General features: G+C 41.3%; 1 protein-coding gene across 4 annotated transcripts in view; it reads left to right on the top strand.

Moving 5' to 3' along the window:
* Window positions 1–25750, top strand: part of AFF1 (ALF transcription elongation factor 1) — a 161504-nt gene extending 135754 nt beyond the window's left edge. For all 4 annotated transcript variants that reach the window (XM_083367562.1, XM_083367560.1, XM_083367559.1 and 1 more), the window contains 11 exons: window positions 3169–4113; window positions 7435–7532; window positions 9188–9446; window positions 13053–13144; window positions 13405–13468; window positions 14465–14601; window positions 17068–17139; window positions 17821–17914; window positions 18658–18701; window positions 20398–20627; window positions 21589–25750. In XM_083367562.1, the coding sequence (XP_083223688.1) occupies window positions 3169–4113; window positions 7435–7532; window positions 9188–9446; window positions 13053–13144; window positions 13405–13468; window positions 14465–14601; window positions 17068–17139; window positions 17821–17914; window positions 18658–18701; window positions 20398–20627; window positions 21589–21710 (2157 nt within the window). In that variant the 3' untranslated portion in view covers window positions 21711–25750. The remainder of the gene's footprint in view (window positions 1–3168; window positions 4114–7434; window positions 7533–9187; window positions 9447–13052; window positions 13145–13404; window positions 13469–14464; window positions 14602–17067; window positions 17140–17820; window positions 17915–18657; window positions 18702–20397; window positions 20628–21588) is intronic.
* Window positions 25751–26637: the final 887 nt, after the last annotated feature.

Raw genomic sequence — 26637 nt, 5'->3', positions numbered from 1 at the left:
TGGTCACCACGATGTAAAAAAGATGTCGAGACTCTAGAAAAGGTACAGAGAAGAGCAACAAAGATGATTGGGGGACTGGAGGCTAAAACATATAAGGAACGGCTTCTAGAATTGGGAATGTCTAGTCTAATGAAGAGAAGGACGAGGGGTGACATGATAGCAGTGTTCCAATATCTCAGGGGCTGCCACAAAGAGGAGGGAGTCAAGCTATTCTCCAAAGCACCTGAAAGCAGGACAAGGAAGCATCGGATGGAAACTAGTCAAGGAGAGAAGCAACCTAGAACTAAGGAGAAACTTCCTGACAGTTAGAACAATTAACCAGTGGAACAACCTGCCTCCAGAAGTGGTGAATGCTCCAACACTGGAAGTTTTTAAGAAGAGACTGGACAGCCATTTGCCTGAAATGGTATAGGGTTTCCTGCCTGAGGAGGGGGTTGGACTAGATGACCTCCAAGGTCCCTTCCTCCTCCTCCTCCTCCTCCTCATTATTATTATTATTATTGTCTCCCTTCAAATGTGCATTGCATGATAGGTAATCCTCGACGTACAACGTTTCATTTAGTGACCGTTCAAAGTTACAACGGCATTGAAAAAAGTGACTTATGACAGTTTTTCATACCTACGACTGGCAGTATCCCCATAGTCATGTGATCAAAATTCGGCTCCTTGGCAGCTGACTCATATTTGCCACAGTTGCAGCGTCCTGGGGTTGTGTGACACCCTTTGGTGACCTTCCGACAAGCAAAATCAATGTGGGAAGCCAGATTCACTCAACAGCCGTGTTACTAACTTAACAATTGCAGTGATTGGCTTAACAACCGTCGCACGAAAGAACGTAAAACGGGGCAAAATTCACTTAACAAATGTTTCCCTTTGCAATCAAAATTCGGGCTGAATTGTGGTCACAAGTCAAGGACTGCCTGCATACTTAAGTGAGTTTTTATTTTCAATTTTCAATCTTTAAAAAGTCCAATTACCTTTCAGAAAAAGCATCTTGGAGACATCAGAACAGCCATCATGGTCTTGCCCAACAGCCACCCCCGTAAAGTTGCAGGGGGGAAGAGTCTTTTCTTCACAGCCTGTGACTGGATCCAGCCCTTTCAAACTCGGCATTTCTTCCATTTGACTTCTCTTGACATGCCAAATCCAGTCCTGTTCTCTTCTGGCTTGGGAGAATTATCTTGCAGATAGACAGGATTGGAAAGAATAAATAACAAGTTAGAGCAAGCCTGCAGAATTCTTTTCAACCCCTTTGTCAAAATGGAAGCATTTTTTCCTATGTAATGAAACAATTCTCTCTCTCTCTCTCTCTCTCTCTCTCTCTCTCTCTCTCTCTCTCTCTCTCTCTCTCTCTCTCTCTCTCTCTCTCTCTCTCTCTCTGTGTGTGTGTGTGTGTGTGTATCTGTCGGTCTGACTGTCTATCTGTGTGGTGTTTCTGCTTTCCTGACAAGAAAGGCAGATGGGGCTTAGAACTGAGATGCATTGAGGAAGAAACAGTATTCTGGAATGTTTCTCTCCTCAGTGAATTTGGCTTATTTTCAAACGAAATCTTTCTTTTTGCCAGTTTTCCCCCTCCCCCCATTCCTGAATTCCATTCTGTTCAGTGTTTGGAAAGCTGACAGACAAAAGAGAGAGCCCCAACCCGCTATACATAATGCGTTTCCTATATCTCATTGGACTGGAAAGAATAATAATAATAAAAAAGAATGGTGGCTATGTTTTTTTTCTTCTTCCCTTTTTAGCATCTTCCCTACACAGAGGGAACCATTCAAAATGGGGTGGCTAGGTAGAAAGATTTACGTCTCCTTGGAAACCTTAGAATCTAGACCAGGGGTAGGCAACCTCGGCTCTTTTATGACTCATGGACTTCAACTCCCAGAATTCCTGAGCCAGCTTGGCTGGCTCAGGGATTCTGGGAGTTGAAGTCCATGAGTCATAAAAGAGCCGAGGTTGCCTACCCCTGATCTAGACCAATCATTATCACTATAGGTACAGTGTAGGTCAGCCTTTTCCAAAATCAGTGTCTTTTAAAGATAAGGACTTAATTTCCCAGACCCAACAGTGAGAATCTAGAAGGGTGTCTGGTGGAGGAAACTGCTAAACTAAACCCCAATAAAAACTTGAAGGGTATTTCTGCATTTAACAGAATAATAGAAGTGGAAGGGGCCTTGGAGGTCATCTAGTCCAACCCCCTGGTCAGGCAGGAAACCCTCTACCATTTCAGGCAAATGGCTGTCCAGTCTCTTCTTACAAACCTCCAGTGTTGGAGCGTTCACAACTTCTGGAGGCAGGTTGTTCCACTGGTTAATTGTTCCAATTATCAGGAAATTTCTCATTAGTTCTAGGTTGCTTCTCTCTTTGATTGGTTTCCATCCGTTGCTTCTTGACCTGCCTTCAGGTGCTTTGGAGAATAGCTTGACTCCCTCTTCTTTGGGGCAGCCCCTGAGATATTGGAACACTGCTATCAGGTCACCCCTCACCCTTCTCTTCATTAAACTAGACATACCCAAATTCAAGCAAGCGTTCTTTATATTTCACATTTCTTAGATAGATAGATAGATAGATAGATAGATAGATAGATAGATAGATAGATAGATAGATAGATAGATAGATGATAGATAGATAGATAGATAGATATTGATATCTATATCTATATATATCTATCTATATCTATATCTATATCTATATCTATCTATATCTATCTATCTATCTATCTATCTATCTATCTATCTATCTATCTATCTATCTATCTATCTATCTATCTATCTATCTATCTATCCTATTGTTTAGCCCTTAATTATAATAGGTATGTGGTTGTATATAACAAATCAGTCCTGGTTGTGATGCTTTGATGATATTTTTATGAGCCATCCAGGGTCATGTTGGGAGGTGTTTCATGCCTTAGGAGACAATAAGGAAAGGTAATGAGGAAGCAAGATACCTTTGGATGGCTCATTCTGGTTTTTGTTATTGTTTGTTTCAGTATTTGTTAACTTGGAAATACAGTCAATAGACGTAATCATGGTCATGGGTGATTCATCAATCTCTTAGTTCAAACTAGAGTGCAGAAATGGTTAATTCAAAGCAGAATCCCATGCAATTTTTGATGACCTCTTGGGCACGTGTTCATTCTCCCCTTTCCCCCCCCTTTTCTTTTCTTTTCCATAGCCCGATCCACAAACATCCAACAGATGTTGGCAGCTGAACAACTGGCTGATCAAAGTAAACCAGCCAGTATCTCCCACAGAGAGTTTCCTGGAAGATGACCATAGTAGAAGCAGCGTCCAGGAGAGCAAAGGACAAGGAAAAACGGTCAGCTCTAGCAGTGGCAATGGAGGCAAAAGGGAATGTCAGATGGTGGATGGCCACGCCAAAACTGGCAGCAGAGTTTCTCGGTCAAGTCAAGGCGTCCATCTCCCTACCAAACGCAGTTACCAAAAGTCTCCTGTGGCTCCAGAAGAGTCTCACCACCAGACGGTGGGCAGTAAGCAACCCAGGAAATCCAGCAAAGCTACAGTTCAGGAAGAACCAAAGAGAGGCCTGACGGTTGAAAGCGAGCCACCTGGGCCCTACGGGGCCAAAGACCAATCTTCCAAAGACAAGCCTAAGGTGAAAACGAAAGGGAGGCCGAAATCTGACGATAAGAAGGAATCCAAACCAATTGCGCCGGAAGCCACTGAGAAGAAAAAGCACAAGGCTTTGCACCAAACGCTGAAAACGTTATTTCCTCACGAGGAGGCAAAAGGAGATGCGGCGGACGGCGCCCTGGAACCATTGCCCCTCAGTCCACTCAGTGAGAGCCCGAGGGTGGCTGCTACCGGTCGAACTAACGGCTCCAAGGTGTCTCTTACCGTCAAGGAGGAACTCCAAAGGGACAAATATATTTTGCCTATCAGAGATAAGAAGTTGCTGTCGCCCTTGAGGGATTGCCCCGTCCCGCCGGGGCTTGTGGTTAAAATTGAGCTGGCTCTCCTCTCACGGATCCCTCAGCCACCCGCAAAGGGGCCCTTCTTCCCTAAAAAACGTGAACTTCAAGAGAGCCATGGTATGGCAAAGCAGGGTATCGACAAAAGAAGCACAGATGCGCCAAGCAAAACTCTCAAAAAGAGAAAGGTAAGGCACTAGCATTGACCAAGATAGGGTAAAGCTAAAGAGTCCCTGAATTTATACTTTTAGGGATTGCAGCTCTGGTCTTTGCATTGCATAAGATTATTAAAATCAGAGAAAAATAAAATTGCAATTAAAAAAACACCAAGGTCATCAACAGGAAGAAAGCTGTAATCAACACGAGGGATTTACAGACCTTATTGGGCTTATGTTAAAGAGATGTCTAGTGTTAATTGAGGTCAGGGGTCTTCAAACTTGTAAAAGGGCCAAGTTTAAAGACCCCTGATTTAGGTAAATTCAGAGAGACACCATTCTTCCCTCCATTGAGAAAATGGCCTATTTAATCCTTTTTTGTAGTCGTGGTGTGTGCAGTTCTGACTGACTCCTCTCAAAAGATTCTCTGCAGATTGAGGAAGTACAGCTTGTCCTCGACTTAACGACAGTTCATTTAGTGACCATTCAAAGTTACAATGGCATTGGAAAAAGTGACTTAGGACTGTTTTTCACACTTAGGACGATTGCAGCATCCCCAGGGTCACATGATCAAAACTCAAAGACGCTTGGCAACTGACTCACATTTCTGACAGTTGCAATGTCCCAGGATGATGTAACCACCTTTTGTAACCTTCTGTCAAGCAAAGTCAGGGGAAGCCAGATGGGGAAGCCAGATTCATTTAACAACCATGTTACTAATTTAACACCTACAGGGATTTACTTAAAAACTGTGGCAAGAGAGTTTGTAAAATGGAGCAAAACTCACTTAACAAATGTATCGCTTAGCAACAGAACTTTGGGGCTCAATTGTGATCATAAGTGCTATATGTACAAGAAAGAGCATTCAAAATTAGCTACATGTTAGATTAACTTAAAATCAGTTTCTGAATCAAATCAGAATTTCATTTATTCCACTAGTATGTTCCCCCAGTGAAAATTGTTCATGGCAGTTCTGCCCTCAGAGAGGACACCTCCAATGTGACTATCATAGTTAGTCAGCAACTACCATTTTTAGACAACAGATGGCCCATATCCTAATTTAACTTAATTCACCTTTAAAAAATATCCAACTTGATGGCCATTGACACAGTTTATGGCAACAAATTCTGTAGCTTAGCTATATAAAGTTTATGAAGAACTATTAACTTCCCACTGTTTGGTTTCAGGGCACATAAACACAAGTACTAGTTTAGATACTCTAACTTGTAGGAGGACTCCGCTAAAATCTTGAATTTCAGTTTTAAAAAGCTATTGGAGCAAGGGTGCAACATGAAACTTTGAAAACAAACACAATAAGCAAGTCTTACAATCCCAGTCACCGATAGGATTTCTAGGTCACTTAATTTATTTTGGAATAAGTGCTTGTAAGTGGAAGATGAAGGAAACCTATAAAAGAGGCCACTTTCGAATTAATCTCAATCTCTTTCTCCTATTTCCACATTTGATTCCTGTTAAACTGTCTTGATTAAACGGATTTGATTCCAGTTAAATTGAGGAACCCCAGCTGTGTGCCTCTCTGGCAAGTGCTGCCATTAATGAGTGAGCCAAAAGCCTTTCTACAGTCTGGTTCCCTCCAGATGTGTTTGCACAGCAGCTTCCAGAACTGGAAACTATCATAGTACATAGTCAGACTGGTATCATTTCCCAGGATCTGAGATGTTAGATATCTTCAGTACACTAAGTTAGAAGCCACGTAACGCTTCCTATCTGCATATATTTGAAACTCCCTAGAAACGTTATTCTTGAAATATGTATAAAGGGATCCAGAGAGATTTATTGAACCATCACCAAATCACTCTTTGATTTTGGTAGTGGTAGGAACTCTTCTTTTTCCTCAGTCATTTTTAATAATTTATGAAGATAATGATTTCTTAAAAGCCAGTTTTGTGTAGTAGCTAAAGGGCTGGCCTAGAAACCGGGAGATGTGTGAGTTCTAGTCCCATCTTAGGTATGAAAACTGGCTGGGTGACTTTTGGCCTGTTACTCTTAGTCCAACCTAACCTAACAGGATTGTGGGGAAAATCAGGGACAGGGTTATTTGGCATGTTTGTTGCATTAAGTTATTCAATAAAAAGCTGGGATAAAAAAATTTCTAATAATAAAAGAATGACAATTCTATCATCTTGCCTGCTGGATGATAAAGTTTGCTGAATTAGTCAGCTCTACCAAAGATAAAATGGGACGCGGTGGCTCAGTGGGTTAGGACGCTGATCTTGTCGATCAGAAGGTCAGCAGTTTGGCGGGTTGAATCCCGAGCACCGCGTAACAGAGTGAGCGCCTGTTACTCGTCCCAGCTTCTGCCAACCTAGCAGTTCGAAAGCACGTAAAAATGCAAGTAGAAAAATAGGCACCCCTACGGTGGGAAGGTAACAGCGTTCCGTGTGCCTTTGGCATCTAGTCATGCCAGCCACATGACCACGGAGACGTCCTCGGACAAGCACTGGCTCTTCGGCTTTGAAACGGAGATGAGCACCGGCCCCTAGAGTTGGAAACGACTAGCACGCATGTGCGGGGGAACCTTTACCTTTTACCTTACCAAAGATAGGATTTCCAATCTCATGTGAAGTTTTTCATTTTATTTCTATACCTCAGTGATCCATAAACGGTATAATTGTAACAAGTGCCATAATAACCCACGATTCAGTCTCACACAGGGAAACCACCATTAGACCCTTCTGACTATAGTACAGTAGTTTAGTTATAAAGCCTGTGAGAAAAAGCTTACGGCGTAGTGGTCCTACCAGGCTGCCATCCAATCTCCCTTATTTTATTTATGTGTACCCCACCTTTATTATATGACAAGTAATTCAAGGCTGTGAAAGTCCCTAACATTCCTCACTCTTCTTATTTTCCCCACAATAACAAACCTGTGAGATGGGTTGGGCTAAGAGAGAATGACTAGCCCAAAGTCACCGATCTGGCTTTCGTGCCTAAGGCAGGACTAGAACTTCCGAGACTCCTGGCTTCTAGTCTGGTGTCTTAATCACTAGACTAAACTGGCTTCCAAGTTATTGTTCAAGAAAGACCATTTCCCTTGCCTTATAAATAATCAGTCCCCTTTAGGCTGTTTTGAATTTCTCTGCCCTCAGGTCTTTCTGCCCCCCCCACCTCTAAAATTTTGGTTACTCTTAAGGAGGGGGAGTAGCAAGGATGGGATAACAGCTGAGCTTAGTCTTGCTTGTCATGGTAGAACTGATAGTTGCTTCTGATGTGGCTACAGGTGTGCAGCTCTCCATGTTGCACAGGTGTGCAGCTTTCCATGTTTCACAGGTGTGTAGTCAGAAAGGGGACTCCTCCTTAAGTATTTAAGGGTTGTATTTGTGTTTTTATCAGCAGGAAGATGCACTGAGAAATGATCAGAAGAAAGTCAAGCTGGATAGAGAAACTAAATCTTCCTCATCTTTAGGCCATAAAGATTCCAGTAAAACTAAGTGAGTACAAAGCTGTTATGTAGAGAACTAAGCTAGTAAAATCTAGGCTAGTAAGTTGAACACTCTGGTCCCTTCTTCTGTATTGAACTATGTTGGTTCTTTTTTAAAAAAATTATTTTTGTTTTGGCTACTAATCATTCAATAAGAACAAAGATAACAACAAAATTATTATGGCTGTCTCTTAAGTGAGAAATCTAACTTCCATATGATTAAAGTTGAAATTCTGTCCTAATAGCAAATTTAAACCGTCAAACTCTGGTTCTTTAAATTAATTGTACATCAGCAAACAATTAGTCTGTTAATACATGTTCAAACTGTTCTTTCCTTTGGATTTCTTCTGAACCACATAGTAAATTTCAGGAGTTGCAGATAAGTCGCTTGTCTTTTTGACTACATAAAATTGATCATCACTGGGTAGTTAAATCTCTTACATGCAATCCAGGCTGGGTCTAATTGTGTGTGGAAGCAAATGTTCCTGATTCTGTTTGTAAGGCAAAGCAGAAATGTGTATTATAATAACATGTATGTATAATAAATGCATACAAGTATTTATTATTTCTGTGCCTATTCCATCACAAGCTGTCTGCAGGTTGCTCACCTAGATCAGCGTTTTTCAACCATTTTAAGAAGGTGGGCTTTTCATTCCTGGAATTTCCCAGCCAGCAGTGAGAGTTAGATATTCAGGACAAGGTGCCCCATCCATTCCTTCTCCCCTCCTCAACAGTTGGAATAGCTTTTGGTGATAAATAATCCTTTCAAATGATAAGCTAGACTTAAAATGTTGTGTTTGGCTAGCTTTATGTCCTACCTATGTCCTACAACATGAGGAATGTCTGAAGACAACTTCCTTAAATTTGCTATTGAAGTGTGCAAAACAAAATAATGTGATAGCTCTAATAAAGACTCAGTCTTCTGCATTAAGACTGGGGAGATTTTTGGGCTGGGGACACTTAGATTCAAATTATCTCAGTGTACCTCAGCCTCAACTTTAGCTCACTAGGAGGTAAGGTAAAAGTGTGTGTGTGTGTTATGTGTAGAGAGTTGTTAAATTATCTTGTGTTATAATAGAGGTAAAATATAAATGTCTTAAAAATAATCTGGGATTCATTGCAAGACTGGTATCCATTGAAAATAGAATTGAGTGGATACTTTGCGCAAGATTTTTTAATCATTGGAATTGTATGGATAAACATTTTATTGTATGACTACTCTAATATTGGTGCATACATATGCATGTTAATTAATTGCAATTTCTGATGAGCAAAGTAAACTCCACTACAATATCGAAATAGCTGGAAAGTCCTTTGAATCCAGCAGCTGGAACCAAGCTTTGCTGCACCTAAATTGAAACTTTTAAGAAACCTGTAGTTCGTCAATACACTTCAGATCGAAGATGTGTCTTGGTATACATTTTTTACCATTGCTTATGAATATTATCAGCATGTTGAATCAGCCAAAAGTACCTGACTTTTTCTCCCTCTGTTGCTCAAGAGGAAAATGTTTGTTGATTAGTTATCTGCCTGTTTCTGTACCTTTTATTGAGTAAACAGAACTCAGGTGCTGGGTGCTTAATTTTTATTCCAGGCTGCTCTCCTCTCACATTTTTTAAATAATACTCCTTGGAACTTACACTGCCCTGATCATTCCTTCCCTAGGATGTCGAAGCTCTCGGTAACAGAGACTCAAAGGAAAGAGATGCCACTGCCGATGCCACCACCGCTGTCCCCAGTGCAGCCTGCTCAGAAGCCACCCAAGACAGCTCAGAAGCGGCCAAAGAACGAAAACGATGCCTGTTATCCAGTTCCCGGTCCCAGTATCGGCACTGCCAAGAGCAAAGAGAGCCATAGAGACCCCTCGTCCTCCAAGCACAGGAAACTGGAGGGGAAACCTTTGGAAAACTCCAAAAGTGACAAAGTAGGTGTAAGCGACTTCTGCTGAAGGACCCGGTCAAAGAAACGTGATTTGGGAACTTGGGTTGTTTAAGAGGAGAAGTGGTCAAATTTTCAGATTTCACCGTACTGTTAGTTTCCAACTTACAACGGTTCGTTACAGCGGCCCTGGAAAAAAAAATAACCGTTTTTCACACAGCCGTTGTTGCAGCATACCTGCCCTCGCCTGAATAAAATTCAGATGCTTGGCAACCGGCTCATATTTATGACGGTTGTCACATCCCGAGGTTGTGCGATCGCCTTTTGTGACCTTCTGACCAGCAACGTCAATGGGGGAGCCAGATTCGCTTAATAGCCGCGTTGCTAACTTAACAGCTGCAGGGATTCACTTAAGAACTGTAGCAAGAAAGTTCATAAAATTGGGCATAACTCACTTATGTTGCTTAGCAATAGAAATTTGGGACTCGATTGCTAAGTTGAGGACTGCCTGTATTGTGAAGGTGATTTCTTTCCACTAAGGAGCCTGGAATATCACAATTACATGGATCAAAATATTCCTATAGATGAGCTGCTTCGGGTATACTCTCCGTAGTGGATGTCCCAGCCAGAAATTTAGATGGGAAAAGAAGGGAATGTTTGAACTGTTTAAATGGAGAGAGAAGTAGAGCTATTGTAATGTATCTGCTTGCTGTATTATTCAGAATTCAATCAACTCAAGGTATCTTGGTGGCCAGCATACTAGCTGGCTTTGATTAATGATAGTATAAATGCCTTGAAGTTTGTCAATGGGTTTGTGGCATGATAGTTGAATAAGAACTTTTAACATTGAGATGCTTGGGACCAACTAAAGGACAGGAGATAAAATGGTTAGCACACGAGTGTCAAGCTCTATTGCATCACACATGACATATTGCAACGTTTTTTGCCTTCAGTAAGGCATTTGGTAAAGTAGATCACAACCTACTACTTGATAAGATAGAAAAATGTGGGTTAGATAGCATTACCACCAGATGGATTCGTAGCTGGCTGACAGGCGGTACTCAGCGTGTGGTCCCTCAATGGAACCGCATCTACATGGAAGGAAGTGTGTAGTGGGGTGCCCCAGGGCTCTGTTCTGGGCCCAGTGCTCTTCAATATCTTCATTAATGATTTGGATGAGGGGATAGATGGGGAACTCATCAAATTTGCAGACAACACCAAGCTGGCAGGAATAGCCAATACTCCAGAAGATAGGCTTAAGATACAGAAGGATCTGGACAGACTCGAACACTGGGCACTATCTAACAAAATGAAATTCAATGGTGAAAAAAGTAAGGCTCTACATTTAGGCAGGAAAAATCAAATGCATAGGTATAGTATAGGTGGTACCTTGCTCAATAGTAGTAACTGTGAGAGGGATCTCGGAGTCTTAGTAGACAATCACTTCAATATGAGCCAGCAGTGTGCTGCAGCTGCCAAAAAAGCCAACACAGTGCTAGGCTGCATTAACAGAGGGATAGAATCAAGGTCAAGTGAAGTACTAATACCACTTTACAATGCTTTGGTAAGGCCACACCTGGAATACTGCATCCAGTTTTTGTCACCATGATGTAAAAAAGATGTCGAGACTCTAGAAAGGGTACAGAGAAGAGCAACAAAGATGATTAGGGGACTGGAGGCTAAAACATATAGGGAACGGTTGCTGGAATTGGGTATGTGTAGTTTAATGAAGAGAAGGGTGAGGGGTGACATGACAGCAGTGTTCCAATATCTCAGGGGCTACCACAAAGAAGAGGGAGTCAAGCTATTGTCCAAAGCACCTGAAAGCAGGACAAGAAGCAATGGATGGAAACTAGTCAAGGAGAGAAGCAACCTAGAACTAAGGAGAAACTTCCTGACAGTTAGAACAATTAACCAGTGGAACAACCTGCCTCCAGAGGTGGTGAATGCTCCAACACTGGAGGTTTTTAAGAAGAGACTGGACAGCCATTTGCCTGAAATGGTATAGGGTTTCCTGCCTGAGCAGGGGGTTGGACTAGATGACCTCCAAGGTCCCTTCCAACTTTATTATTATTATTATTATTATTATTATTATTATTATTATTATTATTATTATTATTATTATTATTATTATTATTATTGGAGCCGGGGTTGGCGTGGCTTGCGCATGACGCATCCGGCCCGTGGGCTGCCACTTTGACACCCCTAGGTTAGCAGAAGCATCTTGCTTTTAACCATGAAATATGCTTAACTATATGTAATTCTGGCTGATTATACAATATTTTTTTCCTAATTATGGTGTGTGGCTTCCATCAAAAGCTACAACTTGGCCATAGTTGACTTTCTCATGAAATAAGGAAAGCCAATTGTTTTTTCAACATAAGCTTTCTTGCAGTCAAGAAAACAAAAACCCAATGAACAGAATAAAATAAGAGTTATTTGTTGATGAGATTGCTTCTCAGCTTTTGAATTTATGTAATTTTGTCGTTCCGATTGCAACCGCGAAGGTAATATATTTCTTTGGTGTGGAAATTTGTCTGCCTTAGTCTCTAAAGCAGTGGGTTTTTTTTAGAACACCGTTAAGTGAATCATCATTTCCTCCCAAATTAAAACAACCCCATACACGGTTCATTCAATGCTGAGATAATGTTGGGTTATTTTTATTCCCTAACACTGATGGATGCAAAGTTGTTTCCTGTTTTGGGCATTTGTAAAAAAAAAAGGGGGGGATTTGTGCAATGTGTTTCTGTTGATTAAAAATGCTTTAGTCTATTCAAACGTTGCAAGGGCCAAGAACAATCTTCCTCATGGTCTATAAAAAGCGAGATCGAATTAGAATACAGAATAATAGGTTTGGAAGGGACCTTGGAGGTCTTCTACTCCAACCTCCCGCTCAAGCAGGAGACGCCATACCATTTCGGTCACATGGTTGTCTAGTGTATTGTTGAAAACCTCCTCTGATGGGAGCATCCACAACTCCAAATGGCAGGCTGTTCCATTGATTAATTGTTCTCACTGTCAGGACATTTCTCCTTAGTTCTAGGTTAGACTTCTCTTGAATGATCTTCTTGTCCTGCCCTCAGGTGCTTTGAGAACAGGTTGACCCAGACATGTCAAACACAAGGCCCGGAGGCCGGATCCGGCCCGCAAAGTGGTTTCATGCGGCCCGCGAATCCAACCTGGCAACAGTGAGGGAACGGCCCCCACTGCCTTGGCCCTGGCCCAGAGACCCTCCTTCCGCCATTGACCCTCAGATCTGTCCCACTCCTGCCCAGGCCCCCATAGGCACCCTTGATGCGAACCATGTAGAGCTGGCCATGCCCACCCAGTAGGCCATACGCACTCTAGCCACGCCCACCCAGTAGGTCACACCCACCCTGGCCACACCCACCCGGCCCCCTGAGGGCAACCGCAATGCTGATGCGGCCCTCAATGAAATTGAGTTTGACACCCCTGGGTTGACCCCTTCTTCTCTGTAGCAGCCGCTCAACTACTGGAAGGCTCCTGTCATACCACATGTTACATGCATCACATATTACCATTGGTAATGCTGCGGCAAACAAAAATGCACGCTCGTTGAAGAACGCAGAAGTTCTGTTGTGACTATTTCTGAGTTACACATATTTGTTCTTCTTCCTCTCCGTCTTTCCAGGGCTCTGCAGATGATGTCCCGAATCCTTTCCCAGTGCCTTCTTTGCCAAACGGTACCTCCAAGCCAATGAAGCCTCAAAGCAAGCCTCACCGGTAAGAAGATTTTCGTTTTCCTTCCGTCTGTTGACATGTTGTTGTTTTTTGAGTTCTCAATTTCTCTTGTAGCCTATTAGACCAGCTTGGGTTTTCATCTTGGTTTTTTTTATTTTCCTGATTTCATAAGTTCACTGAGAAAAGTTTACTAAATATTTTAAGAGATCTTTTGGGCTGTTCATTCAAAACTCTGGAATAAAATTTGCATCTGATATGGTTGCCTACTCTGAAAAACACTTTTCTCTTGTGGTTTATTTCAGACCACATCCAATAGAATTTCACTTAAAGGAAGCCAAAAGATTGAAGCACAAAGCTGATGCAATGGTAGGTTTGCCTGCAGAAAAGTTACAAGTCAGTATGGTTGGTTCCAAATAGTACAGTTATCCTGAGGGAATGCTGGGTGAAGCAAACCCACGTTGAGAAGTAACCATGGATCAGCTTCAAAGAGCTCTGTTACGATGTGAAAATGAGATTCAATCTCTCTGCCATATGTTTTTTTCTGTGATCTAGAACAAGTTGAAAGCTTTGCAAAATAGTTCAAATTGGAAATGTTTCCATCTCAGAACACCCACGCCAAGCACAAAACTGAGGATTTTCCAGCTGCGAAGCTGTCTTCTGAGATTGGAATAGTGTGTTGAAAGACAGAGGAGGCAACGCACTATTCCAATCTCAGAAGACAGCTTCATCCAGTTGGAAAGCAGGATGATTGAGAATCTCTATAAACATTATTTAAGTTAAGGAAAGAAACCATACTTTCTCCAGTGTTACTGGCTTGAGTTCACTGAGATTCAAAGGACAATATCATCATGTCCACTTGGATTGGTAAACAAATGAATGCTTCACAATATACATGAAAGGGTCTTTATAAATCCACTTTAGGGATATCGCTTCATCCAGAATAGTTGATAACAATTTTATAAGTGAATAAAAATATGTTACAAGTCCCAACGATACTGCATTTCATTCTTAGCGAGTCTGCTGTTGCACTTAAGCATTCCATTCTTCTAATATGAGAGAAATTATCTTCAAATTGAGATTGAAGTTCAGCTCTAGGTGCCTAGATTCCTAATACTGTTTTTCCTAGCCTTTTTACTTAATATACTAGGTGAAACCAATTGCTTTAGATAGTTTAGGTTTAAGACACCAAGATCTACTACAACGTTTGAATCAAATCACTTTTGTCTGGTGCTTTTCAAATGCCTTTGACCACAACTGTAGAATGACCATTGACTATACAAAACTGTGGAAGGAGGTCAGGAAAACAAACTGCCTCGCCTGGGTGGCTTGTTGGTTAATCAATGCTAATTGTGTTTCCAATAGACAGATAAAGTTGGAAAGGCCTTCAAATACTTGGATGCTGCCCTGTCCTTTATTGAGTGTGGCATTGCAATGGAATCGGATCCCCTCTCACCAAAGCCAGCCTATACCATGTTTGCAGAAACCATAGACCTCATTAAGTAAGTAGACAACCGTTTCGCTTATACCTGCTGGCTTCACATTCTTCCTTTGATATTCAGAAGTTTCCACACTTTTTTTAAAAAAAAATCCCATTTATATCCCGCCCTTCTCCGAAGGCTCAGGGCGGCTTACAATCTAAAGCACAAATCAATGTGCTTAGCAATAGCCTTCATTCTATGTATATGCCTGCTTATTAGGGCTTTCGCCCCCCCCCCCAAGCGGCATTATTACAAAGTCAGCTTAATTGCCCCCAACAATCTGGGTCCTCATTTTACCTACCTCGGAAGGATGGAAGGCTGAGTCAACCTTGAGCCTGGTGGGACTCGAACCTGCACTAATTGCAGGCAGTTGGTGTTACTTAAGGAGGCATTAGCCCACTGCTCCACCAAGGCTCTTGAGTTCACTGTTCCGCCCTGTAGCTTTTTTGTTCTCTGCCTATCCTATGAATCTCGTTACCAGACCTTCCCTATTTTTACTCATATCTAGATCCAAAACCATTCCTCTTCTAGATATTTTTTTCCTCTTATTTTCATGGCCTTCTCATTTTCGTGATGTTTTTCCTTTCTGTTCCAAGGAAGCTAAGGAAAGAAATACAGCTCTAAGCCTACTTCAAATAAGATTCAAATGTAGCTTTTCTAGTTCAGGAGGTCTGCAAAAAATCTACTGAGGTCAAGAACTACTTAGTGAAGGCTGGAATAAAATCACATATTTACAAGTAGTTGGAAGCAAATATCATTTACAGTTGTTAGGCTTCTAAGGGAGCCTAAATAATGCAAAATAGCAAATGTATAAAAAGGAGTAATTGAGAAACCTAATAGTTTCTTTCTCTCCCCCTTTCTCTCATATTTTAATTCTTGTTAAATTTCCCCCATTCATTGTTCCTTTTGTTAACACACGCAAGTGTAACTTTGCTGTATTCCTTTTGCTTTGTTTTGTTTAAATAAAAAGGGCAATTATCAGCAATGTTATTGCTTAGTTGTTGGACAAAACCTCCATTAAAAAAAATTAAATATCTCTTTCTTCCTATATTTTTCCCTATACACACACACACACACACACACACACACTGCTCAAAAAAATAAAGGGAACACGAATAAGACATCCTACTATTAAATACAGTACATTGTGTTGTTTAAGTGTTATGTGATATATATATGTGCATGTTTGTGTGTGTGTGTGTGTGTGTGTGTGAATCCTCAGAATCAATCATTTCTATTAATTTGAACTGGAGGATGCATGTTTACATTTTCCTATCAACCACAACAGCTGCTTTAGGCTCTGTTATCAGAATAATGGCTTCATTCCAGCATCTGCATCTGCATTGGAGATTCTTGAGCACTGAGAGTCCTCCTACATACAATTATTTTCATTCTCTGCAGCCTCATTAAAGGATCCATGTGCTTTCACTTAGACATCTGGCTTGTGGAAGTCTTCTTCTCTAATGCAGTTGATAATTTTTTTTTCATTCAACTTATCAAAGTATAAAATACAAATGAAAATGAAAATAGTGGGAAATGGGGAGGGGAAAGTAGAAAGAAAGAGGTGTAGGGGAAACGGAAAAAAAGAGAAAAACATTGACTTCAAATCTCTTTAGCGCAGTAGAATAACATAATAACACGACAGCCTCAACTTTTTACTTTTTGCATATTTAACACATACTAGCCATTACTGTAATAACAAGTTTGCCTAATCAGCAAAACCCAAAGTCACCATTTAATTCCTCTCTCTCTCCCCCCCCCCTTCAAGCACAAAATCTGGAAACGGTTCCCAAGTAGAAACAAATTTAGTTTTTTTTCTTTGATTAAAGCAGTTAATTTAGCTACCTCTGTTAGTTTCATTTGTTTTTCCAGCCATTCATCCATTGTGGGAATTAAAGCATTTTTCCGTTTTTGTGCATAAAGCAATGTTTCTCACCCTAGGCCATTTTAAGCTGGGTGGATTTCAACTCCCAGAATTCCCCAGCCAGCTAGCTGGAAAATTCTGGGAGTTGAAGTCCACCCAGCTTAAAATGGCCCAGGGTGAGAAACATTGGCATAAAGCCTTCTTGCTGCTGTCAAGTAATATAACAGTAAGGTTACAGACTCCTCCTCCCCCAAGTTCTTCTCTGATGCATTAATAAGCCTGGCATTCATAATCAAGTCATGGCTTGTTCTGTCTTTTTATTTTACGCCTATCTGCCTATTTATTTATTTCTCCATTAACTTTTTTATGTTTTGAGTTTGGCCAAAACTGGGGAAGGGATTTGAAGGAGAGGATATTAGAAATGAAATGAGAGGTAATGAAATTTAGGAAGGAGATCCCGAAAAAACTTCACTGTTTATCTATGGGGATTTTTTTCTCCCCACCCCCGTATCTGCCCAGTTCTGTAAAACTAACCTTCTGTTTGACTGCTAGTTCATTGCATCACAATATCATGTTTTTATATGCTGATGGAACTAAAATAAGTCTAATTTGTCTTCCCATAGATTCATAATGACATTAAAATCCTTTGCGGACTCTTCAACAACCACGCAAGAAAAAATCTTCATTGTGTTTTGGTGAGTGGCTCTGTGTGCTGTTTCCAAGCATTCTGTTGTGATTCAGGGTCAGCCTGTGGGTTCGGCAGTTGGGTCGGACGACTCAGAGGAGGAGGAGGGGGGTGTTGAAGAGCTTGCTGAGGGGATTGGACAGCTTGATGAGAGCCCCCAGCCAGGCCCCTCTCACCTGGTCACGACGCAGACCCAGCTGTGTGAGCCTGACAGTGTGGATGAAGATGACCCACAGCTGGCCCTGTTCAAGGATGCCCGACGCAGGAGGCAGTCAATCAGGAGTAAACAGAGGAAGGCAATGGGGTTCCTCGGAAGGAGGCAGAGAGAAGCCACGCCCTGAACTGTATAAAAGGGGGAATGCGTGGGAGGGCTGGTTTGCTGAAGGCAACCGCTAGAAAAGCTCCTGTTTCTTCGTTTGTGTCTTGTTCTATTTGTTTTTGTAACAATAAATTTGGCAGGCGTAATTCCAGCCTCTTGCCTTCTTGTAAAAGGGGTTGTCCCTGCTTTTTCTGCAGGGCCGGTAGCAGGCTGGTACAGAACACATTCTGAGTTTTTAAAAGAAAACATATTCAAAATGCCTAACTTTCTGTTTTGCTTTGCTGCAATGTGTGAAGAATCTTCAACTACGTGGAACAAAGTAGTTGAAAGTAAACAGCTGCATGTGTTCCATGTTCATTTGTGTTTTTACAGCATGCGCTGCCAAGCCATTCTGTACATGGCAATGTTTCGCTACAAGAAGGACACAGCAATAAAGTATTCCCGGACTCTTAATGAACATTTCAAGGTAGAGAATGAAAAGTTTCAGCTGAGAGTGGAAGGGGGAGGGTAGATCCAACAATATTATGTCAGTGGGTCATTGGTTTCCCCAAGTGAATGATAAATATCTGAACAGTGTAACATGGGAGCTACAAGTATGTTTAAAGTTTTTTAGTACAGGTGGTCTTCAGCTTACAACAGTTAGTGACTGTTCAAAGTTTACAATAGCACTGAAAAAAGTGACTCATGACAGTTTTTCACACTTATAACTGTTGCAGCATCTCCAAGGTCACATGATTTACATTCGGATGCTTGACAACTGACTGCTATTTATGACGGCCGCAGTGTCCCGGGGTCATGTAATCACCTTTTGCGACCCCATTCCCCAAAGTCAATGGGGAAGCCAGATTCACTTAACAAATGTGTTACTAATTTAACAACTGCAGTGATTCACTTAACAAATGTGGCAAGAAAAGTCGTAAAATGGGACAAAACTCACTTAAGGAAATTTTTTCACTTAGCAGCATAAATTTTGGGCTCAATTGTGGTTGTAAGTTGAGGACTACTTGTATTATATAGTGAATTTTTTTTTTAATATTGTAAGCCAGAGTTACCCTGTGGTAAGATGAGTGGGCAATAAATTTGATCGATTGATTTATTGATTGATGAAATAAATAAATGTTCATGAAAAATAAGTGTTTCCCTTCTGTGTAAATAAAACATGAGTTGAAGTTATTTATGATCTAAACAGAATTTCCTTGCTTATTACAGAGTTCCTCTAGAATTGCCCAAGCACCTTCTCCATGTGTTGCAAGGTAATATCACAAACTTATTCTTGTTACAAAAATTAAATTTCTGGTTAATTGTAAAATTTGTACATAGGCTACAAAGAGACCAAAAAGACCAAAAGTATGAATTGGCTGGAAATCAGTTTGAGGATCTCTCAGAATATAAATTGTTGCTAGTTTATTTCTCAGGCTCATCACTTGTCACTTTGGATTTGATGGCCTCTTGCTGTGGCATAAGGAGGGATAGCTTCTGTGTAGACATGTAGAGCAAGGGTCCGCAACCTGTGGGCCGCGGCCCACTAATGGGCTGCAGCTGCTTGGCCACCGGGCTGCGTGACGAGATGGCCAGTGCACGTGCACATGTGCATGCACTCACACCCCACACACTTGCACTAGCGGCAAGCATCCTGCCGGCACTAGTGCTGCCCCCGCCCCTGAGCGTCCCACTGGCGCTAGCGTCGCTCCGAGCGTTGTCCTGCTGGTGCTACCGTTGCCCTGCCCCTGAGTGGGGCAGTACATGAAACCACGCCCCCTCCAGTCCACAGAAAAAACACACACCGGTCCCTGGTGCTCAAAAGATTGGGGACCTCTGATGTAGAGGATTGCCTGGCATTCTGCTCAAGGGAAACTATTTCTCATGGGGTAGATAGGGACTGTGGAGATCCAAGTTCAAATCCTCCTTCAGCTATAAAATTCACAAGATCCATAGTTTAGAATACAGCAAGTTCTATTCTCTTTCTTCCTTTTCTTTCCTTTTCCTTTTCCTTTTCCTTTTCCTGTCCTGGTCAGAACAGAATACATTAACATTTTTCCAAAAGCAGAATATATCACACTTTGAAATGTCAAGGCCCTGATCATAATTTTAAAAATCAAGAATTCATGCTGACTTGGAAGTCTAACGGGATGAAAGGGCACCAGGTTGGGGAAAAATTGTCCAAGCGGCTTTTAAATCTATAGGCCTTAAACAAATCCTGGTGATTGAACAGGCTGTTGATGTGTGAAATGCACTTGTTCAGAGTTGAGTATCCAGACGGTCTTCAACTTGAAACCAGAATTAGCACCCGAATTCCTGTTGGTGAGCAATGCATGCTGAGCAATTTTCATCAACCAAGGAAGGAAAGAAAGTGGAGCAGGAGATTTTGGGAAATTACAGGTAGTACTGTTGATAAATATGGCAGTTAAGTATGTCGTGCCTGCTCTTATAACCTTTTATGCAATGGTTATTAAGTGAATCACTGCAGTTTTGAAACGAATCATGCAATCTTTAAGTGAATTCTGCTTCCACCATTGACTTTCTTCATTGGAAGCTGGCTGGTTGCAATCATCATAAATACATACCCGTTGCCAGGCACCCAAATTTTGATCATACGACTACAAGGACACTGTGACAGTCATCAGTGTGAGCGCTTTTTCCAGTGCCATTGCAACTTTGACTGGTCACTGAAGGATAAATTGAGGACTATTTGTATTTCTCCCCCCCCCCCAAAAAAATAATAATCTCCTGCTGATTTTCCTTTCCTCCTTGCTCAGCGTGCATTGGCCACCAGGGATGTTCGGTCCTCTTTTAGCCGTTTGTTGGACTAAATGTTAGAAATCCTTTTAGCTATTTCCCCCCTAAATTTCTTCATGCCCCTCCTAAGACTTCATTCCTTCTTGATGTCTGGTTCTACTTTGTGGTATTTTTTGACTATGAGACTAAACACTCTTGTGTTTCATCCTTCAGGAGCACTGGCACTCCTTCTCCGCTTTCCCCAATGCCTTCTCCGGCTGGCTCAGTCAGCTCACAGACGGGTTCCAGCGCCAGCAGCTGTGGAAGTAGCAGCCTCGGCTCCTCAGTCAGCGTCCCCCATTATATCCCGACCATCACGTCCTCCTTCGTTAACATCACGTCTTATATTCTGTACGCCTACGACTTCTGGGAACAAGCTGATCTTTTGGCTAGGAAAAATAAGAGTAAGAGTTTGTTTGTTTCTTACTGACTTGCAAATTCAGTGTCCTAAAGTCCTATTCCCCTTGAGGACGATTGTGTGCAGGGTTTCGCACGTTCATTTTGGAGAGTCCCAAGGTTACCAGCACCTCTAAGTAATTCTTGGCTTTTCTTGCTGACAAGAGACTCTGCTTGCACCCTCAGGACCTACTCCTAGCCAGGATAAAACAAGTATGAAGTTGATTGGTTCCTGTAAATCAGATATTTATCAGCTCAGTACAATTACCAATAAAGGAGAATATTTATAGCTCAGGGTTGAAATGAAGTATCCTTGGTGCTCTCTCCAAGTTTGCTTGTTGTCTTGTGGATGCTCCTAACTGGGTAATATTATCAGTGCTCGGTACAAATTCTTCATTTGAAGTATGCTGGCAAGGCCCAGACCAAAACACAATGCTAGGACCAGATGATTGCTACCATTGTTGCTGTATTGATGGCGTGTAGTCTGAAATACATGGATAACCCTAATTCTTGGAAAGGAGAATTATTGCATAGAAATAAAGTGGTTGCTTATAGGATTAGTACCTGTAAGTAACCCATATTGGTAGCCCAGGCCAAATTTTGAAGAAAATAAGACTTATAAAATTACTTAAGGGGGAAAAAAACTTGAATTTTGCTAAGATAGCTGACAATTAAGTTAAAACAAAAGCACTTTTCATGATTAATCCTTCTACTTAAGGTTTTTTGTCTGAATTGGTATAGTTTCCTGCCTGAGCAGGGGGTTGGATGACTAGATGACCTCCAAGGTCCCTTCCAACGTTATTATTACCTTATATAATACATCTGGCTGGGGAATTCTGGGAGTTGAAATCCACGTATTTTAAAGTTGCCACGGTTGAGAAAATGTGTTCTACAGGTTTAAGAACCATGTTTAATTGAAGAATCAGACATGATGCTTTTCTTTTTTTTTCTTTTCCTTTTGTCTTTCAGAATTTTTTTCCAAGCTTAGTGCTGCTGCCTGCTTTCTCTCGTTGAACAGCAGTATGATCGAACTAGTACACTACACCCGCCAGGGATTGCAATGGCTGAGACTGGAATCAAACATGCCTTAATGGGTGATTCAAGGTGAGGATTTTGCCTTGGACTCTTTTGCACTTTGAAAGCCTCAGAAATAGCCTTATGGGCTGACTGGTTGGATTTGAAAAAGAAAAAAAAAAGCACCTGGAACAAGTTTGAATTAAACACAATTGAAGGGATCTGGCACCACTGGAAAACTTTTAAGAGACTGCATTTCTACTATGCCAATGGGCCACTTAGAAGATAAAGAGCGAAGAAGAGGCCTCAAAGTGGAAGATGCCTTTCTTTCAAAGGACAAAGTGCAATTGTCCCCTTTCTCTACCCCTGCCCCCATATTCCCATCATTGGTTTCTTTGTGTTAATGGTCTATAAACATTTCTCGTAATGAATAACCAGCAAGATAATCGATCAGTTGGCACACATGAAGATGCAAACAGTGAAATCCATTTCCCAAAGAATTTTCTACATCTAAGGATGCACCGATATACAGGGGCCCAGTGCGTGATTCTGTTTTGTTTTGTTTTGTTTTTAAAAAAAAGTATAAATCACCAACTCATCTCAGTTCTGGCAGGTGGCAGAACCCGGATAGCTGGGTGCAATTCTTCAGCCATAAATTGAATTTTCTGTTAAAACTAAAAAGCAGTCTTCCTGCCAGTCCCGCTTCTCCATGTGCTATACTCGTGGCCATTGGTTGCACTATTTCTTCTGTTCTTCTGACCTGTAGCAGGCCTATCCCATTTTTTCCCCCTAATTTCTTTTTCCCTTTCCCTGTTTGTGTGTTCGTTTGTGTTTCCTACTTGTGGCAGCAGTTGTAGCAGTTTCAGCTGTCGTGGGTGGTAGTTTCGTGATACCGCATTTGGCACGTTGACAATCTCATGAGGTCTCACGGAGTCTACCGTGTCAGAATCGTGTTTGAGCAGAAAGTAGATGCGATGTCGATCCCAACACAACACCTCTGAATTAGGGATATGGTTCTGGTTTATCCCTGTAGTAAAATACACAACTAAGGGGAATGGGTTGTCACTGCTGCTGTTAAGAGATGCTGCTCCGTTAGATCTTATTAGCACCACACAAAGAGCACCAGGCCAAGAAGGGAGAGATCCTACAAGAATTCCCTAGCAACAAATAAAAGGAGTGGCAATTGAAGAGGCCTCTTCTATTTGTATGAAATTGTTGGGAAATATTTAAAGATTTTTGGGAGGGAGGAACTTTGAAATGTGCCATTTCAGTTCATCTTGCCTAACATGGCAGGGTCAGATAGTGCCTTGGTTGACGCACAATTTTTCATTCATGCTGGCCCTGGGCACTGCCTGCCTCAGTTTCTCACGAGCCCTTTCATCTGAGAGTATTCTGTTTCCTCAGTTGTAAGATACTTTGCCTACTTGGAAAACCCTAGATTCTTCAATGCAAGTACATATAGTTATCTCTGGTCCACAAACATCTCTTTGCTTTTATTAATTTATAAAAAAATCCCCCATTAACGAGCGTGCTGTATTTGTTTCCTATAACCTGTTAAGCACAAGAAACACAAGCATTCTGTTTAATCTAAAATATATGTTACCTCCCTCTTTTCAGCCATGCTTTGAATCCTCCCAGTTGCATCTGTTATCGCTTGACTTAAGCAGGCCAGTGGGGAAATGAATACCTTCCACATAAATTATACTTAAGTGTGGTTATAGGTTGGGCTGATTCCCAATTCCCAGAGTCAAAAAGTTGGAATCAAACATTTCTGCATGTTTGCTGTAAATGCAGGAAACTATTTTTGCGGAGTTAATGTAGAGCATTCTTATTTTCCCATAGATTTATTTCCTTACCAACACTAGTAATAACCCTCATGATTTCCCATTTTGAAGATAGACTAATTGTAGAGAATCTTACTGATTCTTTCAGGGTAGATTTGATTTGGTGATAATGCAGTCCCCACAGGGGAAAAAAAAAAAGAATTGAGAGGCATAAGCAAAAGAAAAGCCTTGGAGAATTTCCAGAAACAACCCACTTCTACTTAGGAAAACATTTTTTTTCCTTCCAAGCATTTAAATCCAAGTTAATTAGTCTGAACCCTTCTGAATTGGTGCCCCCCCACACAGAGAGAGAGAGAGACAGAGAGACACGTTGGAATTGATGGGTGGTAGAAAAACAGCTTCGCCTTCCATCTTGCATTGCCTGCCTCTTAAATTGCAATTGGAGAAATGGTGGGGGGAAGCAGAAGACATGGTCTCAGATCCTGGTTGCTGATGGGCAGACCCCAAGCACTTTTTGAATGCTTAGCTCAGGGGTCTTCAAGCTTGGCCCTTTTATGACTTGTGGACTTGCAACGCCCAGAATTCCTCAGCCAGCATGCCTGGCCAGGCATGCCTGGCTGAGGAATTCTGGGAGTTGAAGTCCACAAGTCATAAAAGGGCCAAGCTTGAAGACCCCTGCCTTAGCTTCATTCCTGTACTGCAGGCCTCAGCAACCTTTTTTGGGGGGGGCGGCGGGGTCCTAATACTACCCTGCTCCTGATCTGCTGAAACCTCATGTCAGAGGTTGCTTGAGATTACTGCCCATCTTGGTTAAGACTTTCAAAATTGTGTCAGATTTTGGGGGGGAATTCTGGGGCACCTCCCAGTAAAGGTTTTGGTCTCCACAAGCGCCACGCTCTTTATTATACAGGGGCATGCAGGGTTCCCGATCAGAAATACTTTTTAACTCGCAAAAAGCGCTGCAAAGGATAATCTCGGGAATGGGGAAAGGACATCAGAAGATCAGGTTTGAAATGCAACTGGATTGGTACCTGCTTTTCCTTGGAGAAGGAATTTGGCCCGAGTATGGGAGAGTGGGCTGGTTGTCCTCCACTGTCTTACATCACACTAAACTGATAACGGAAACTCCAGACTTGGGGGTGAGAAACAGGTGAACACTAAATGTGCTTTGTTTCCCTGTTGCCTATCACACACCACCTTTCCCTCATCAGTCTTTGTGTAGACTCAAGATCCAGCGCGCTCTCTAGTTCCCCCTCCTTTCTCCCTCTTCCCTCTCCTGATCTCCTGAACCAGCTGGATCCTTTGCTGCTGCTTTTGCTTTATTAACTATATTCTGATATAAAGAATCCTCAGTTAAGGCCCCCCCCCCCGCCCACTTCATTGAGCACTTTATTCCAAAGTTTGTTCAATCCCAGAGATTCAGTTGACTAATCTCCCTGTGAAAAAGAAACATAAAGGCTGCTGCTGTGCATTTGTGCGACTGGTTTTATATGACTGTTCACAAAATGGTAGAAAGAAAGAGAAAAAAAAGCAATAGAGGTTTCATTTCATAAAAAAATAAATAAGTTTGCTCTGGTTCAGGAAAGACTGTATAAAACCTCTTCCGGCACCAAAGGGGAGGAAAGCTTCTCAGTTTTCCAGAGAAGTGAAGATAATTCTCCAATTTGGAAAAAAAACACTTTGTGTTCTGTGATTTCCCCCCCTCCCCTTCTGTTTTAATTTTACATGGAATTGCAGAGAAACAGTCCATTCGTGGGGTTCAGGTTTAGGAACCTTAATTTTAATTTTTTTTTCCTTTAAAAAGACCAATTTAATTAATGAGCAGAATCCATTGTGTAGGCTCTGTTGATTCCCAGTTCTAAATGGATGTTTCATGAATTTCATCCAGATTCGAGCTTTCAGGTCTCCATCCAAGGAGCAAGAAACAAAATGTTTTTCCATTTTTAAACACAGGTCTGTGGAGCTGCGCACTCAAAGCAGCTTTCTTCCCAGATATTTATTTAGAATTATAATTAACGTATTTAAAATTGACTATGTTCTATATATCTAAGATAACCATAATTTAATAATTTGCAAGTTCCATTGACACTGGAGATGTGGACTGAACATTAAGTTGATGACAATTTTATTTTTAAAGGGCAATTTCTCTTAACTATCCTTTTTTAATAATGAAACCATGGGAACAGAGTGGAAAAAAATCTGTACATTTAAATTTATTATGGGATGTTGTGTCTCCATCTTGTAAATATTTTCTGCCCTGTATATTGGTGGTATTTCCAGATTGATTTGTTTAAATTCTGTGGGGTAATAAATAAATATTAAATGAAACAGCATCTTTTGTGTCAGTTGCTCTGATCATTAATCTTTAACAAGGGTATTTCCCATGACAGTCTCAAAAACCAAATGGATCAATATGATAGCGTTATATTGACAGATCAGAATATTTTTGGATGAAAATGGATTTAAGTATACCAACTATGAAACAGAAGGACAGGTATCTACCATATCAAAATCCCCATTCCTTCTCAAATGATAACATAATTTCAATAATACAAAGCAGGGCTGATTCCATAGCAATGGATTTAAGGCATAACATTCTTGAATACAGGTAGTTCTCAACTTATGGCGGTCATAAAGTGTGTCATCACAACCAACTTGATTTCATTTTTGGAGCAGCCATTAAGTGAATCCCCATGGTGGTTAAGCCAATCCATTGTTTGCTATGGGGCGCTTTTTTTTGTCAAAACTCAAGTAAATTTTGGCTTCCAGCAAAAACATATTTTTTTCATGTATCAGTCTTTCCCAGCCTAATATAAAGCAGAATTGGGACTGCCATCGTGGATAAGACACGTACAAAATGAAAAAAAATATTTTTCATTTACAAGAGAAATAGACTGTAAAACGAATTGTGTATTATTAGCATATTTTATCCATAAACTAGACAACCTGACGCATGCAGTGTCGCACTTTCAAAAAGAGTTCTGTCAGTTCAGTGAAACGTCAAATCAGATTTTATGTTGGATACCAACTAGATGTGTGTGTTTCACTGGCTCTTGCAGATATCTGATCTACTACAGTGTAAGCCATGCTACTACTCTAGTAGTCTAACACACAAATTCTTCCTTAGAACACTGGGTTGGTGCTCTGATTGTTTTAAATAAATGGTTTGATGCTATCTGTCCCCATTAACTATGTCTATCCATCCATCCCTCTTTCTCAT

Source organism: Vipera ursinii (genome assembly GCF_947247035.1).
Source record: "Vipera ursinii genome assembly, chromosome: 7".
Classification (NCBI taxonomy): Eukaryota; Metazoa; Chordata; class Lepidosauria; order Squamata; family Viperidae; genus Vipera; species Vipera ursinii.
The sequence above is the reverse complement of the archived record's forward strand: the minus strand, read 5'-3'. Positions and strand labels throughout refer to the sequence as shown.